This window comes from Aspergillus lentulus (genome assembly GCF_001445615.1).
Source record: "Aspergillus lentulus DNA, contig: Alt04, strain: IFM 54703, whole genome shotgun sequence".
Classification (NCBI taxonomy): Eukaryota; Fungi; Ascomycota; class Eurotiomycetes; order Eurotiales; family Aspergillaceae; genus Aspergillus; species Aspergillus lentulus.
The window spans coordinates 473,577-488,128 of NW_028322122.1; the positions used below are offsets into that span (position 1 = coordinate 473,577).

General features: G+C 51.1%; 4 protein-coding genes across 4 annotated transcripts; 2 read left to right on the top strand and 2 right to left on the bottom strand.

The window, feature by feature from the left end:
• Nucleotides 1–54: 54 nt before the first annotated feature.
• On the bottom strand, nucleotides 55–2,167 carry ALT_1439 (uncharacterized protein; the record flags this gene model as incomplete). Its single annotated transcript, XM_033562255.2, has 3 exons — nucleotides 55–632; nucleotides 795–1,563; nucleotides 1,622–2,167. The coding sequence occupies 3 exons, from the start codon at nucleotides 2,165–2,167 to the stop codon at nucleotides 55–57; spliced, it is 1,893 nt and encodes a 630-aa protein (XP_033418146.2).
• Nucleotides 2,168–2,778: 611 nt separating this feature from the next.
• On the top strand, nucleotides 2,779–5,399 carry ALT_1440 (Hsp70 family protein; the record flags this gene model as incomplete). Its single annotated transcript, XM_089599167.1, has 8 exons — nucleotides 2,779–3,636; nucleotides 3,707–3,821; nucleotides 3,881–4,157; nucleotides 4,234–4,333; nucleotides 4,399–4,523; nucleotides 4,583–4,793; nucleotides 4,844–4,952; nucleotides 5,113–5,399. 8 exons carry the CDS (start codon nucleotides 2,779–2,781, stop codon nucleotides 5,397–5,399), a joined length of 2,082 nt encoding a protein of 693 aa, XP_089456313.1.
• A 1,586-nt stretch (nucleotides 5,400–6,985) lies between these two features.
• ALT_1441 (uncharacterized protein) lies at nucleotides 6,986–12,060 on the bottom strand (the record flags this gene model as incomplete). The annotated part of the gene is made up of 6 exons (XM_033562253.2): nucleotides 6,986–9,766; nucleotides 9,840–10,262; nucleotides 10,336–10,388; nucleotides 10,460–11,201; nucleotides 11,257–11,642; nucleotides 11,703–12,060. 6 exons carry the CDS (start codon nucleotides 12,058–12,060, stop codon nucleotides 6,986–6,988), a joined length of 4,743 nt encoding a protein of 1,580 aa, XP_033418144.2.
• Nucleotides 12,061–12,768: 708 nt separating this feature from the next.
• ALT_1442 (putative alcochol-O-acetyl transferase crmB) lies at nucleotides 12,769–14,157 on the top strand (the record flags this gene model as incomplete). Its single annotated transcript, XM_033562252.2, has 1 exon — nucleotides 12,769–14,157. One exon carries the CDS (start codon nucleotides 12,769–12,771, stop codon nucleotides 14,155–14,157), a length of 1,389 nt encoding a protein of 462 aa, XP_033418143.2.
• Between the last annotated feature and the right edge of the window lie 395 nt (nucleotides 14,158–14,552).

Below are 14,552 nucleotides of genomic sequence, written 5' to 3' on the forward strand. Positions count from 1 at the left end.
ACTAACACACATAAGTCGAATCATTGAGAATAAACGAATTCTATATAGCAATCTTCATAGTGGCTCTGCAACCACGACCGCTTTCGTAAGTCGTTCACGTTCTTCCCGATCAGAAGGATGGCGTTGCACAAACGTACTGCCGTGCACTCGCATACAATCCGACCTCCAAAAATACAGAGAGGGCAGTAAGCAGAGCTTAACCTCTAGATCACGCATTGTAGAGGCAGATGTCGTCAACTTGCTGCCCTCCGCCGTCTCTGGCTCCATCTGCTCTTCCATGAAGGGCGTCCCAGGGGGGTAAAGCACCGCCTCGAATTGGTACGTGCTCAGCATGAACTTGTTCTTGATTTCGAGAGCAAATTGAAATATCTTGATCATTCTATCCCGGGTACTCATCCAGATGCGCTCACCAACACCCCAGGTGTAGAAACGATGAACTGAAGGAACTCCGTACGATCCTGCGGAATGCACCACTACGCTGTCGTCGTTGCGGAAAATCCGAGAAAGTAGCTTCGACAGCCGACAGGCGAGTGACTCGGCTTGTCGAGGGAGTATGTTGTCTTGGAACAGCTTTCCATCGAAGAGTGATTGGTGTGCAGCAAAATCCAGGTTCCGAAGGGCAACCTCTCCATCTGGCGCCTGTTAGCACTATTGTAGAAAGGGGAGACAGAGCGGGTCATGAAGTAAGCAATAATAGAAGGGAAGACATCAGGGAAAAATTAAAGATAGTTCACCTCTTGTTCTTAGATGGCCCCTGTACTCATCTAGTAGCACTGAGTCTGTCAGGCTCATACCGGGAAGCTCAGCCTGAAAGACCCATCCGCAGAGAGCGGCCGCAGTCAAAGCACGTACAACTGACTGCAAACTTAATCTGGACAGCTGAATTTGCACTTTCTCTGAAACCCGCTCCTGGGGGTTCAGCCCCAATATTGTTCGAATAAGTGCGGTCAGGTCCACGTCGTTGTCGAGGTTCGGGGCCTCAAAGTGGTCAATGTTGTCATGGTCCAAGAGTAGCTGCTTCATGTAGTAATCGATATTGACCATTGTCTCGTTGATCCACGTTAGGTTCCAGGGTCGTATCTCTCCCGTTGCCGAGAGCTGGGTGAACCTTCTCAAATCCTGGGCTGTGTACAATCTCCTCTGCAAGTACGCGATCTTGTCCCCCAGAATCGCCATCTCAGAGACTAGTGACTTACCATCGGCTCGCGCCCTCTCTGCCTGTTCAAGGCTGTGTATACGGGCTTGAGCCACTTCGTCGCGCTCGACCGCTTCGCGCAAACGCATATGCAAGAAGGCTATAAAAGATCGCGTGTCATTTTGCAGCTCACCCAGTACTCGCACCTGCTCCTGTAGTGCTGCAAGCTCTGACTTGAGAGATTCCAATACCTCTGTGGTCCGATGATCTGTTGCTGTTGTTTGATCACTGCCATTCCTTGTGCTAGGTACGCGGGCCATGAGCATATCCATGCTGTCTATTGTATCCGTATCGTCTGGGTCAGTTTCTTTATTGCTTCTGGCCTCGCCATCTTCTTGTTCTTCCACGCTCGAAGCTCTGACTGAACCCTTTTTCGCAGTTCAACAGAATTAGCTCTTAATCTCCGTCGTACTTCCGGATCAATACCTGTCTAGAAAGACGTCTTTTCTTCCTCCTCCGGCTCCGGGGCCGCTTGGCTTTGCGAACTCGTTTTGGCGAAATTACAACGGAAGGGACTTGTAGCTGTGACCGTTGCACTGTCGCAGACGTTATTTGTCGGTTATGCCCCTGACGATGCGATGGAGTTGCACTGTTTCGAGATACACTCCTCAGACGTCGGGGAAAATTCAGGTCCCTTTCCCTGAGCGCAATCACTCTGGCCAATATAGAATCCCTTTGCGCCGTCGTTAGGTGGGTCAGAGTCTCGGATCCGTGCTCGTGCAATACGGCGACCTTTTTGGCACTGTCATCTCCTTTGTTCAACCACAGCCAATGCAACTTCCTCCGACACTGCTCATAGGTGTAGCTGACATTGCACACTCTACGAAGGTGCTCGGAAACTGATTGCTTGAAGGCTGCGAAACCATCCGAACTCTTCTCCAGATTGTAGTCGAGCCACGCCAAAAGCTCGTTCTCCTCGTCGGGTTTCCAGTTCGCAGGCTCCGCACAAGAGACCCGTTTAGACCGCCCCATACCAGGTTAATTAGTCACTCGGACGAGTAGATAATATGTGTACAAACAAAGAAAAAGGAAACTGGCTGCAGTGAGATATTAAAAAAAGGGATGGAAGTGCAGGGCTGAGCAGCAACTATATGCAACCTCACTGCGCCGCAATTTCCCTTCCGCCCAATGGGCCTAGTCTTCATTGCTGGGCCCACCATGAATAGCCAAATTTAGCATTACTGGGACCTCCAATCAAAACAGAGATGTTCGCGCCAGTCCATGTCGCAAGAGGAGTTCAAACGACGGACTCCTGGCTAGGCTAGGCGACATTGTTCGGCTGCGCTTCGATCTGAGAGCCTTCTTCTTCGTACTTTTGACTTCTGACTCCCTGCTAGGAGACGCTCGATGGGCTATTGAAGAGCAGGGAGCGAGGGTTTCCTTTCCTGTTTCAGTTCACTCAGTTGTGTTTCTTGCGAGATTCTGAACGAATCTAGTAACTTCCGCTCACTCAGCTCTACAGAGGCATTGCCAGTACAGAGCCAGAGGTATGCTTTCCTGTGCCAAATAAATTTCTACCTCCCCTCGCCTTTGAACCTAGCACTGATCCGGAAGACGGAATTGAAGACTTCCTCTTGCAAAACATGCGTCCCACGTTCGTCAGAGCGTTCTCGAACGATTGTTTAGACGACATCATTGAGTCCGAAATCAATCAATCGTCCACCGGTCCTGAATTGCCAGCGACAAACGGTATAGACGACGGGGTTGAGGGACAGCAGCCCAGGCAGTTCATAGTTGCGGTGGACTTTGGAACAACGTTCTCCGCGGTGGCGTACACAGTCCTTAGACCGGACGAGGACAGAACTTTTGTAGATATCCACCAGATTTCATGCATTTCCGGGTACGGCGATGTCGGTGAGAGTGTGCGAGGGTTGACGATGGAAGTGCCCACTGACACGTGCTATCCTCTGAACGCCCGGCCCACTCAAGCGAGTTCTGGTGAGATGATGGACCTTGACGCCCCGATCGATACGGAGCAAATCTTTCGTTGGGGGTTCTCTGTCCATGAACATTTCAAGTTACCGGATGCAGATCGCAGCAGTTTTCAGCGAATCACCCGGTCCAAGTTGCTGTTGGACAAGACTGATTACACTAGGGAGCTCCGCGAACAACTCCAGGTGACGGCAAAGAAACTGGAGGCGTTGGGGATTATCAAAGACAGCATGGACTTGATTGTTGACTTCTTAACGCACTTGCTTGCGCATACCAAAGCTCAACTCATATCGCACGGTTTCAACGACAACGACTCAGTCGAGTGGGTGCTCTGTGTTCCAGTAGTCTGGCGAAGACGGGCAGTGAGGAAAATGCAAGATGCATTAACTGAGGCCAGCCATCGAGCGCTCTTGGGTCGAACCATATCAAACAGTGTGGAAAATCTCTACATCGTCTCCGAACCAGAGGCTGCTGCTGCCCATGTTTTGGCGTCCACTCGCGAGGTTAAGGTAGCATCAACCCATTATAAATGCCGATATGCACGCAGACTGTCTAACGCACAATGCACGAGAGCAATAGGCCGGAGATACTTTCATGATTCTTGATGCCGGGGGCGGGACTGTCGACGCCGTGATATATAAGTTGAGAAACACTGAACCTCTACAGCTGGAAAAGGAGGCTGTGAAACCAGAAGGTGCGTTGTAAGTCTTAGACTGACAAACTAGGCCACTGAAGATTTATACAACACCGTAGGTGCTCTATGTGGCTCTAGTTATTTGAATGAACGATTCGAAGAGATTTTGAAAGACCGACTAAAGGATGAAACCTACCTCGCTCCTTCCACTCCTGGAGCACGCAAAACGATAACCATCGAGGGAATCATTGCATCCCAAGTTTGGGAATTTGAAACCCGAGTCAAAAGGAATTGCGACATCATGGATAGCAATTTCACAGGCCACCCGTTTTTTATACCAGGGCTTAAGGCAAATCATGAAAAGAACTTCACAGACAACCGACTGAGACTGGATCAGTAAGTAAATCTTGGGCCAAGGCCCGCTCAGATTATAAACTATGCTGCTGGATTTCTAACGGCGCTGTACTTCCAGAAAGGATTTCAAAGATATTTTCCGCCCTTGTTTGGAGGGAGTCTCCAAGCTCATGCTTAAACAGCTCGAGTCAGCCCGTAGAAGTGGGATCATCGTCAAGGTACGCCTGTGCATGCTCCGAAATCGTCTTGTAGTCAATATTGCAGCTACTCACACCTGGACTAGAAAGTCTTACTCATTGGGGGTTTTGCTGCGTCACCCTCTCTGCATCGCTATCTCAAGGCAATCTTGCGCCAGCGGTCAGTTGAGATAGTCGGCTCACCTGTGGGTCTCATTCGCCCTAACGTCCGGTGAGTTCGTCTTGGATGCTTTACAGTAAATAAAAGACTAATTGGCCCGAATGCGGCAGGGACACTGTGGTTGCTTCTGGTGCAGTTCTCCGGGCTCTCAATCGAGAACTAGGACCGGTTAGGATTATCCAATCGAGCTACGGTTACCTGCGCACCGAGCCCTGGGACCCTGATGCTATTGAGGCTCATCGCTCAAGCAAGCCTAAGCAGGCTGATCCAAATGACGGAGATCTATACGTGAAGAATACCATATGTTGGGTTTTGAAGAAGGTATGTCGACGGAGACCCGGCCATAACTAGTGTATCGTTGGCTGACACAGATTTACGCCTATAGGGAGATGAAGTTCCACCGTTTAAAGAATACAAGTTTCGAACCTTGTTCACATTCCCAGCGAACACGAAGCAGAGGTTTAAGTGCAACCAACATCTGTATGTTTCGGACAAACGCCACGAGAGCCATTACAAACGAGGCCACAGGAACAATAAAGGCAAGAAGCGGCCTTCACACCTTCCTTACCTATATCTTCCTTTTTCTCTGTTCGATAATGATGGAAATGTCTCGTTGCTGATCTTTGAGCTTCTTTACTAGGGGCTAAAGTGGCGGGCAAGATTGAGCTTGATATGACTTTCTTGCGTACCGAAGGCCACATCCAGCCAGTCAAGCCGGATAATGAGTTTGGCAGACGCCATTATCGCGTTGAATATGACCTTGTCATGATCGTCGACGGTTACAATATAAGATATGAGGCGCGCTGGGATAATGGTCAAGGAGAACATGTTCTCGCAGAGAAGCAAATCAATATTGCCGCAGCGTTTGCCAGTCTTGAATCGGAGGATGAGTCGGAAGAAGATGAAGAGGAGTATCTTACTGACTGACGTATACCGGTTGGACACAGAAGCAAGTCAATAGCCATCTTAGATTGTTCACTACCTACCATTGCGCAATGTACCTACTGAATGGCAACCACACATGTTCCGGATGTTTGCTCTATCCCACCAGACACCACCTAGCGAGTTTGACTTGTCGGTGGGCCGGTGGACGAAATATCCTCCAGGACACTGACATGCAGCAACTGGTAAGTACGCACTACAATCGCGTTCAAGTAATTGGGTCGAGAGGGAATCAAGACCCGGAGGCTCGACCCCGTGATAGGTAAATATCAAACACCCTACCAGGGTGTTTGAAAGGAAAATGTATCAGGTACGTACTATGTTTATTTCCAACCTTTCCCCAGGTCACCTTGTTGTACCGTGTTGATCACCCAAGCCCTCCACTCAGGTCTAGAATGCATAAAACGAACCATTTTATCTCTATGGAAGTAGATAGCCAGGTGCACTATGCACTCCAGTCTCATTCCCCAAGATACACTAAACTATCCAAGAAACTCTGTAAAGCAAAGAAAGTTCAGCTAAAACTACGAGAATGCTTCACTCTTTCTCTTTCTGAACAACAATGTCAGGGCCAGGGAATATGAGTTTTTCATGGCCATCTTCAAATCGAACCAATATATAGTCTCTAATGAATTAGCCAAAGTCCAAAAAAGTCATTAAGACTCACACAGAAAACTAATAACATACCCTGTAAGGAGGGGCGCCGCTCTCCCCTAGAACCTCTGCAGTCTCTCAGACTCGGCCTCGTTGGCTGACACCTATTGAAAGTGAAGAGGTACACATGGCAAGGAAGATTTGATTTGTTTTGAATAATACATTGGCCGTTCACGACTAACCTGTCGCCTATTTCTGCATTCATTTTGAAATTGTAAAATCCGAAGGGCAAATAATATTATGAGGATTAGCTTTGATTTCTGGAGAGACTCTTATCCTAACTATGATTAGACTGGCAATAGCCTGCTATGTATACCACTCATTCCATCAGGGTCTAATGTATCATTGTGATGTGCAGTCTAATAGACATTACATCAAAAGGACTGGATGTAACCATTCATGCCTAGTAGTAGTCCTATGTTGTAGCACGCATAGAGCACGCGTCAGATACTAGCCGGGCCCTGGACTCTATTAACGAGTGTTTCGATCCGCAATACCTTTTCAGTAGACCTGCTTGAGCACTTCAGACTAGGGTAGTGGACTAGACAGCTAAGGGGCCATTAGAACAGGTAGGGATAAAAGTGGAATAGGCCTATCTGCTTCTAACTAGACTAACACATAATTAGCTGACCTTGAGAGGTTTCTAGCTATTGCTGAACTTTTGTAGTTACACAATCATCCCATTTGTTTTCAATTTGGGTTGGTCTAGCCACTTCGTCTAATTGTCTAGATAACATCTCATACTGCCCAGTAGGCCCGTTGGGACCGAACTGGTCACTCCTATCCTCCCAGTTGAAGTAAGACCGGACTCCGACATCTCTTAGCTTCAGTATTCAGCTGGCCCGTCTGCTGCCAAATGGTGCCAGCCACCAGACGATAACACCCCAACATCCGCCCACCCAAGGAATACTCGCAGCTCAGCAGCAGGTATCCACCAGTTCCGCATACCTCGTAAACTCCTTATCCATCAAGAACATCTCCAACTCCTCCGGGTGTGTGCCCAGGACAAGCTCCACCCCTCCATCCTTCCTCATCGGGAAAATAACCAAGAATCGAAACCGCCCGTTGCCACGCTCCAGCTGCGGCCGCATCGTCTCGGGCACACCCCCGTTGCCGAAGAAGGCGTCTCCGAAGCAGATCTCGCTGGTGGGGAAGAGCATCATATTGGAGATCATGACGTGCATGTGCTCGAGGCCCATGTTGGCGGTTGAGAACCGGCTGTGGTCTGGAAGGGACTGCAGGATTGTGAACGCGTCGTGCACGAGCGACGGGGTGATGCGCGCGGCGGACTGGCGGAGCAGGAGCGCGACTCTGCCGATGGTGGTCTCCGCGGAGCAGAGTGTCTCGATGGGCATGCTGGATCGGTTGAGGATGAGCATGCTGCCCATGTAGGTTGGTGGGAGGCGGGGGGAGAAACGCGGGCGGGTGTCGGTGGGGAGTTCGAGGATGGAGACATCGTCGGGGCTGAACATCTGCTTGTGGATCTCCGTGGCTACGCGGTATCGTGCTTTGATGGCGGCTCGCCAGAAGAAGGCTTGCACGATGTCGCTGATGGATGGGTTGCCTTTGGTTTCGGGGTCGGCGATGACGTCTTGCTTCATCAGCTCCAGCTTCTTGGGCGTGATGAGGAACATGGTCGTCTTCAGGCATCGCTCGGCGCGAGGCAGTGGCCAGACATGATGGAGCGGGAAGATAGGTCGAGGAGGGAGAGCTCCTTCTGGAGTCTTCTCGGATTTGGTGGTATTCTCATCGTCCGGAGGAAAGAATGGCAGGAAGCCCCATGTACCAGGGTCGACCTCATGTAGTGGTCGGGTCCAGCCTTCCTGCTGATGTAGAATTTCTGGCAGGCTGTGGTTGAAGCTCTCAGGGTCATACCAGCGGCAGGTTGCCGATTGATCCCCCTGCAAATATCTGCAGTTCTCGGCCCAGGCCTTGAGAGCGATCATGGCACCGAGGCCGTCAAGACAGCAATGGTTGAGGTCGACGGCAAGAATACAACCCCCTGAAACAAAATTGGCTTGTCCTACGAAGATATCGGCGGGCATCTCGGGGAAAGGATCGTCGCGTAAGACAAGACTGTCCTTGAAGGCAGACGGCGCAAAGCCTCCTTTGCGCAAGTTGTCGAATGACGGAAGAACAGCAGAGAGGTCCTTGTAGACCAGGCGATTGCGTGCAGAATCTGCCTTGGCAAGAGGGGGAATCGTGACGCAGAGGTCTCCTTTGGTGTAGTCGATCACTTGCTCCGAGGACTTCATCATCTTGCCGCTGAGCGCTGGAATCAGATCGAACGTGCGATTGAGACCCTCCTGCAGGTTGGCAAACACTTGCTCGTAACTGACTCCGTCGCGTATTGGGAAGTACAGGACCAAGCCCATGCCGTGATTCGGGTTGACATAGTCGAATGCGTTCAAGCTGAATGATTGCCGCGCCTTGTGCTGGGCAATCATGCTCTCTATCTTGGCCCCGACATCATCAACTGGTCTCTTAGATAGAGCAATTTTGCTTGCACTCTCCGCCTCGGCAGCCAGGAGTGTGATAGTAGCGGAGAGACTGGTTATGGTCGGATTGGCGTAGATATGCCGAGGGCCAATCCGATCACCTAGCCCCGTAGCTGCCCGGATTGTCTTGATGGCCGCAAAGACGCCAAGGGAGTCAAGTCCAAGCGCAAACAGGTCCGTGTCTGCGGAGGTCTCCTCGACATCAGGGAGTGAAGAAGCGAGAATTTTACGAACATTGTCTTCAATTGAGTGAGATGAGCTCATGTCGAAGTCGAAGGTGCCATTGAGATCGTCACTGCGTGAGCTGTAGAAACGCTCGATGTAGTCGGCGTAGAGCTTCAGGGTGGCAGATCGTTTCACCGTGCCTTTGTCCGTGCGGAAAAAGGGCTTGCCTGGCGTTGCAAAAGTAACAAAGTCCCTCAGCAGCTGGTTTTTGTGCCGAGACATGGAGTTGGCCTGTCTGACTGTTTCCCAAATGCTGTCGAGGAGCTCGTCGGTCTTATGCGATGGATCTTTCAACTCGATAAGTAGACCGGCCTGGGGCTTCCCAGTTCCGACAACAAGGCACCCTTTGATGGCAGGGTGGGTGGTGATGAAGGCTTCCGTCTCCAAGGGCGATATCTTGTACCCGTTCGACAGTACGACGAGATCGTCGCTTCTCCCTTTGAATGCCCACAGATTGGGCTTGGTAGGATGCTTCATGTACAAGTCCTTGAAATTAATCGACTGCTTCTCGGGGAAGGTGTGAAAGATCCCTTGGAACAGGGGCCAGTGCTCGTTGCGATGCACCCAATGCTCATGTATTTCCGGCTCGATTTCCCTAAACTCGAAGCCGGAGGACGGATGGAAGCAAAACCAGAACCAATCCTCTCTTGGTGGTACGAGGTTACCAATAAACAGACCCTCTGTTGTACCAGTCAAGTTCAGCACTCTTATCACCTCGTTAACCTTGCCAGCGCTGACCGGACTGACGGGACCACCAGATGCACAGATGAATTTGGATGACTTGAGCTTTGACAATACTCCGGGAGTTTCCCCTAATTCATCGACAAGGGAAGGTACCATGCTCCAAATATCGATTCTAGTATTCACTGCAAGGGTTTCCACCAGATTGATATTAGGCAGGACGCCTGCTGGTCCTAAGACGCAGTGCAAGTTAAAAAGGGCGGGCATCAGAATATCCATAATAATACCGGCACCCTATCCATGCAGTTAGCCAATAGACCTTCCCCCTGCCCATCACCTCAGCGAGAAAGATATTTGATTTACGTACGTGACTCATGGGGAAAGATGAGTAGATCGTATCGCCTGTGTTCCAATCAGTTGTCCACGGGGGCAAACCGCCATCGCCCGCAGCAGGTGGTAAGAGTCGGACGGCGTCCATGGTGCCAATCAATCCGTGCGACCATGGTATTGGCTTAGGCACTCCCGTGGTCCCAGATGTATGCAGGAAACAGAATGGGTCATTGATGGCTTCGTCAAATGTCTTGGTGTAGGGAAAAGCCTCGGTGGACATGGCGTCGAGAAGCTCATCAAGTAGAGGGAGCTGCAGGAATTTCATGGGGCGCTTCTGCAGGACCTCCTTGACCAGAGGGACTGGGGATATGTCGCAAGCGTTGACCCAGATATTGCATTTTGTTGCCTCGAGAACCGCAAGTGCTCCTTCCGTGCTGTTTTTTGGCGACAGGAACAAGGCCTGCGGGAAGTGAGGCGCCGTAAGCCAGTTGAATAGATGCCGGGCGAGTTCAAGCAATGGTTCAATAACTTACAGCGTAACCAGCCTTGACACATGCATAAGTCAGCAGGACGTGTCGTAGATCATCTTTTCAATCATAAAGTTAGTACTTTCTCTCAAATAAGGCTCAACATGCCAGGTGCTCTTTGCCAACTTACGTGGTCCGATGTAGCCCACAGGCTGGATCGAGTCTGGTCTGCCAACCTGGTTGTGAAGCCACCAAGCGGTCTTGTCAACAGCCTTGGTGAAGGCGAGAGCGGAAATGTGCCTGAACCCAAGTGAATCGCCAGAGAATGTCGTCAGTGAGAAAACAATACGTTCCGGCTCGGCAGCAGCCAAGCTGTCCATGATCTGAGGGATGAGCCTTTTGCCATATGGTACTGAAGCATTGCTTAAATTGTCCTCTGCGACGATCCCCAAACCGCTCAACGCGAAGGTCGGAGGAGAGTGTGTTTCCGGTGTAGTTGCTGCGCTGCCTTCCATGCCCGCACAGGATGAGGACATGGACGAAGTACTGGGCGAAGACATACCGGGTGAGACGGGGACGGATGTAAGATGTCTGCTGAGATATTCACTGGCGCTGAGTCGTTTAGGTCGTTGGAGGTAGCTCGCCGTCGCCTCGCTGATGCCAAACCCGTCCCCGTCCCATGGCTTCTCCCTGAAGTGACTAGGCCGGCCGTCCGCGTACACGAGCTCCAGCCTGTCGTCCTTGCTAAATTCACCCATCGGAGCACTGATCCACTCCCCATCCGCCAGCTGAGCAACGCTGCAGTGCCATGGAGTGGTGAAGCCAGTCTTTGTGTTCAGCAGGGATATCGATAGCTTAGTGCCGGCTACTGATTCGTGAATGGACAGCCGCAAATGGTTGGGAAAAGAGTTTTTGATTGCCTGTGCGAAGGCCTATTGAGGTGAACGTCAGAGCAAGCCAATATAACTGGATGGTCGTTTCACCCACATCTCCTCTTATTAGCATCTGCTTAGCAATGTACTTGCAATCTCGCTTGTAGCTGTGAGCAGACCGATGCGCCCCCCGAGGGAAGATGTACTTCAGATCAGACTCCAGGAATCTTTTGTATCCGAGATAGGTCAGTTTCGTATCGGGATTCGAGGCTATCTCGTGGTCGATGTCAAGGCCGACTCTTCCATACTTGTTGAGGAGCAACCGGCGGAAGGTGGTACAGTTAGCGACGTAGACGATTTCGCTCATCTTTTCTGGCAGAGGGATATCGAGCAGATCTTTTATTCTGGAGAAGACAATGTACTTGAATTGCTTCTGGGCAGCCATCTTGCGTAGAGCTTCTCCGTAAGCCCATGTGTCCTGATCCGATATGCATAGCAAGTCTAACAGCACACGGCTCGACTGGTTAACCACGATTCTAATTGAACCGAGTCGGAACCTACCATTGTATGTGATGCCATCCGAGATGATAGTCACTTGAAGGCCGGGCGAGTATACTTCCCGAACACGCGCGCACATGGTATTCAAACGGTCAAGGGCCAGCTCTTCGGCCTTATCAGGTAGGCTACCGAGCACCTTGTAAACTTTGTTTGCCGACTTGAACGGGAATGCAGGGAGACACGCCTCTATCCGCGTGCCTGCAGCGACGAATCGGTCAATTATCGGCAGGAAGTTTTTCGCAGTCCCGTCCAATCGGTCCTGTACAGGGTCAAACTTGTTGAGAGCATACTCGAGGATGATCTCTAAAATGAGACGCGAGATCACTGCTTCCTTGTGGGACATCCTGTCGGAGGAATGCATGGTGATGCACTGGATCTGGATCTTCGATGCAATGCCGATCTAAGATAGGACAGTTGGGATTGAATTAGGGATGCCTGCAGACAAGCTGGCAATGTGCAATTGACCAGAAAAGGGCAATCAATATCAACACCGACTAGATTAGTATGGGAGTCTTCTTTCCAATTAAATGGTGCTAGTGACCCGAGCCCACAACGTGACCACAAGGAGCTGACCAAAAGAAGCGAACGATACCCCCTACGGGAGGGAATGAACATTTCATAGCTATCTTGCATCGCATTCCAAGACCTGAGGATATCTCCGAGTACGAGGTGAGGAGGCATGAGACATGCGAGAGAGTGGAGCCAGTGGAGCCAGGGTCCTGTCTCGAGGTGAATGTCAAGGATTGGAGCATATTTGAGGCAATTATCAGCGCTTGGGAGCGGACCGAGGTCAAATAGCCTGCCTATTCACCCAAGTTCAGGATGACCGGGAGTCACCGGACTACGGTGAGCTGAACATCGGGCAGTCGCCATAGTCGGCCATCTTGCTCGTCCGCTATTAAGTGACTTATTCCCGGCTCCAAAATCATCAGGTTTAGCTCGCTTAGTGTTATAACGGAAGCCTTGTTTACAGAGGTGACTCTCGCCTCAGCTGGATGGCAGACATACATCAGCTCGGAAAGTTGCGGCCATTAGGTATTACCTCATCTAGGAATGATGCCTCCGTCTGATGCGTAAAGGGAAACTCGAGCAGGTCTCGGCATCTTGTCATCATCTCGGATTCTTTAACAATGTCGGCCTCTCAGCCCACTACAACATTTCCGAATCCGCATCTCCAGCTGTAACCGACCTGCGTGGTCTCGTCTACGCTGCGGTTGGAGATTTGCTCCGTAAGCATCGCATCTTATTCGTCATTCCCGTGAATGAAGGCACTCCCAATCCGCACTTCGCCTCTCTACCTTGGATTGATCTCAATCGGAGCATTGCCTTTCTCGAACGATGTCAACCATTGGCCAGCGCGGCCGAAGGACAAGACAAGGAACTGGACGCAATCCTCGAGGAGCAACACAACACCGATTTCAAGACTGAATACGGCACTTTGCCGTTCTGGCGCCTGATTATCCTACAATCCCCCGGGAGGAACGAGTTCACCGCCTCCTTCATCTACCACCATGCCATTGGCGATGGAGTCTCGGGTCTCGCTTTCCACAGTGCGTTCCGTACCGCTCTGGAGGCTGCGTCTTCCTCTACTTTACCTGATGACAAGGCTGGGAACATCATCCTGCCGGATGAGAACGCGTCGGTTCTCCCTCCTCTGGAAGAATTGCATCCCTTGCCAATCAACCCGCGTCAGCATCACTCTCCGACAACACACCTCAAAGAGTGGACGGGTACCTCCATCCGCATCCCGTGCAAGTCCCGCTGGGCATCTTTGTACCTCTCGCCGAGCACCTCCAACGCCTTCGTCCAAGGGTGCAAAGAGAGGAAACTAACAGTCACGTCCGCTCTGTCGTCCGTCGTCGCTGCATTCTTGTTCGGCAACCTTCCATCAACCGTAGAGGCTCTCACCGGCATTATCCCAGTCAGCTTACGCCCATGGCTCAAGCTACCTCGCCAAGTAGCGGATAATGCGATTGGAACGTATTTTGATGCCACCCGAGTGCAGCTCACACGGACCGAGCAGGTCTCGCAGGATCCTAGTCTTGTAGATGTATGGTCCGGACCTCAGCAGGTCTCAAAATCGATAAATGATTACCTCTGCGACGTTTCGCCGTCTGGCGAGCCGTACACATCCGTTGCGGTCTTTAAGACCATCCCCGATGTGTCTGCCGTCTTCCATTCTATGCTCGGAAAGCCTCGCGATGCGGCGTTTGAAGTCACGAATGTCGGACTCTTCTCGCCGGCTACTACTCCCGGGGCTTCTCTTTGGCGAGTAGGGAACGTGCTGCTCAGTCGGAGTGCTGCTGTTCCCGGGGCTGCCGTCACTGTTAGTGTTGTCACCGGTGGGGATGGGATTATGGCGCTTGGGTTCAGCTGGCAGGAGGGTGTTGTTGAGGCTGGTTTCATCGACAGTGTCAGGCAGGGAGTCAGAAAGTACTTTGAGAAGTATCGACAATAGTCAGAGACCATAGGGCTAGTCTTACCTCCTCAGAGTAATTGTTGCATGTGAGATTTGAGTGGTATCCCTGCTCCCTGGAGCAAGACCACCCAAGTTCATGCGCGGCGCCTCATCTGCCAAGTCTAGACAGACCGTGAGAGGTGTATGTTTTACCTAAGCATTCCATTTTTTTCGCGGGGATAGCCATAACCCTTGTGCTATTGGTTCATACGGCGATTGGATTAAACAGGTTTGGCTGAGGAACAGAAACGGCGGATTCTGGCGAAGTGTTGATATTCTGCTATTATTCCTACTACGCTAGAAATGGTTATCTAGACGCCGAGGTCTTTAGTCAAGCGTTTCGTATTCTTGATACACCGGGAGAGTGGCTGAGACAGGGCTAAGCGAGCTAGATC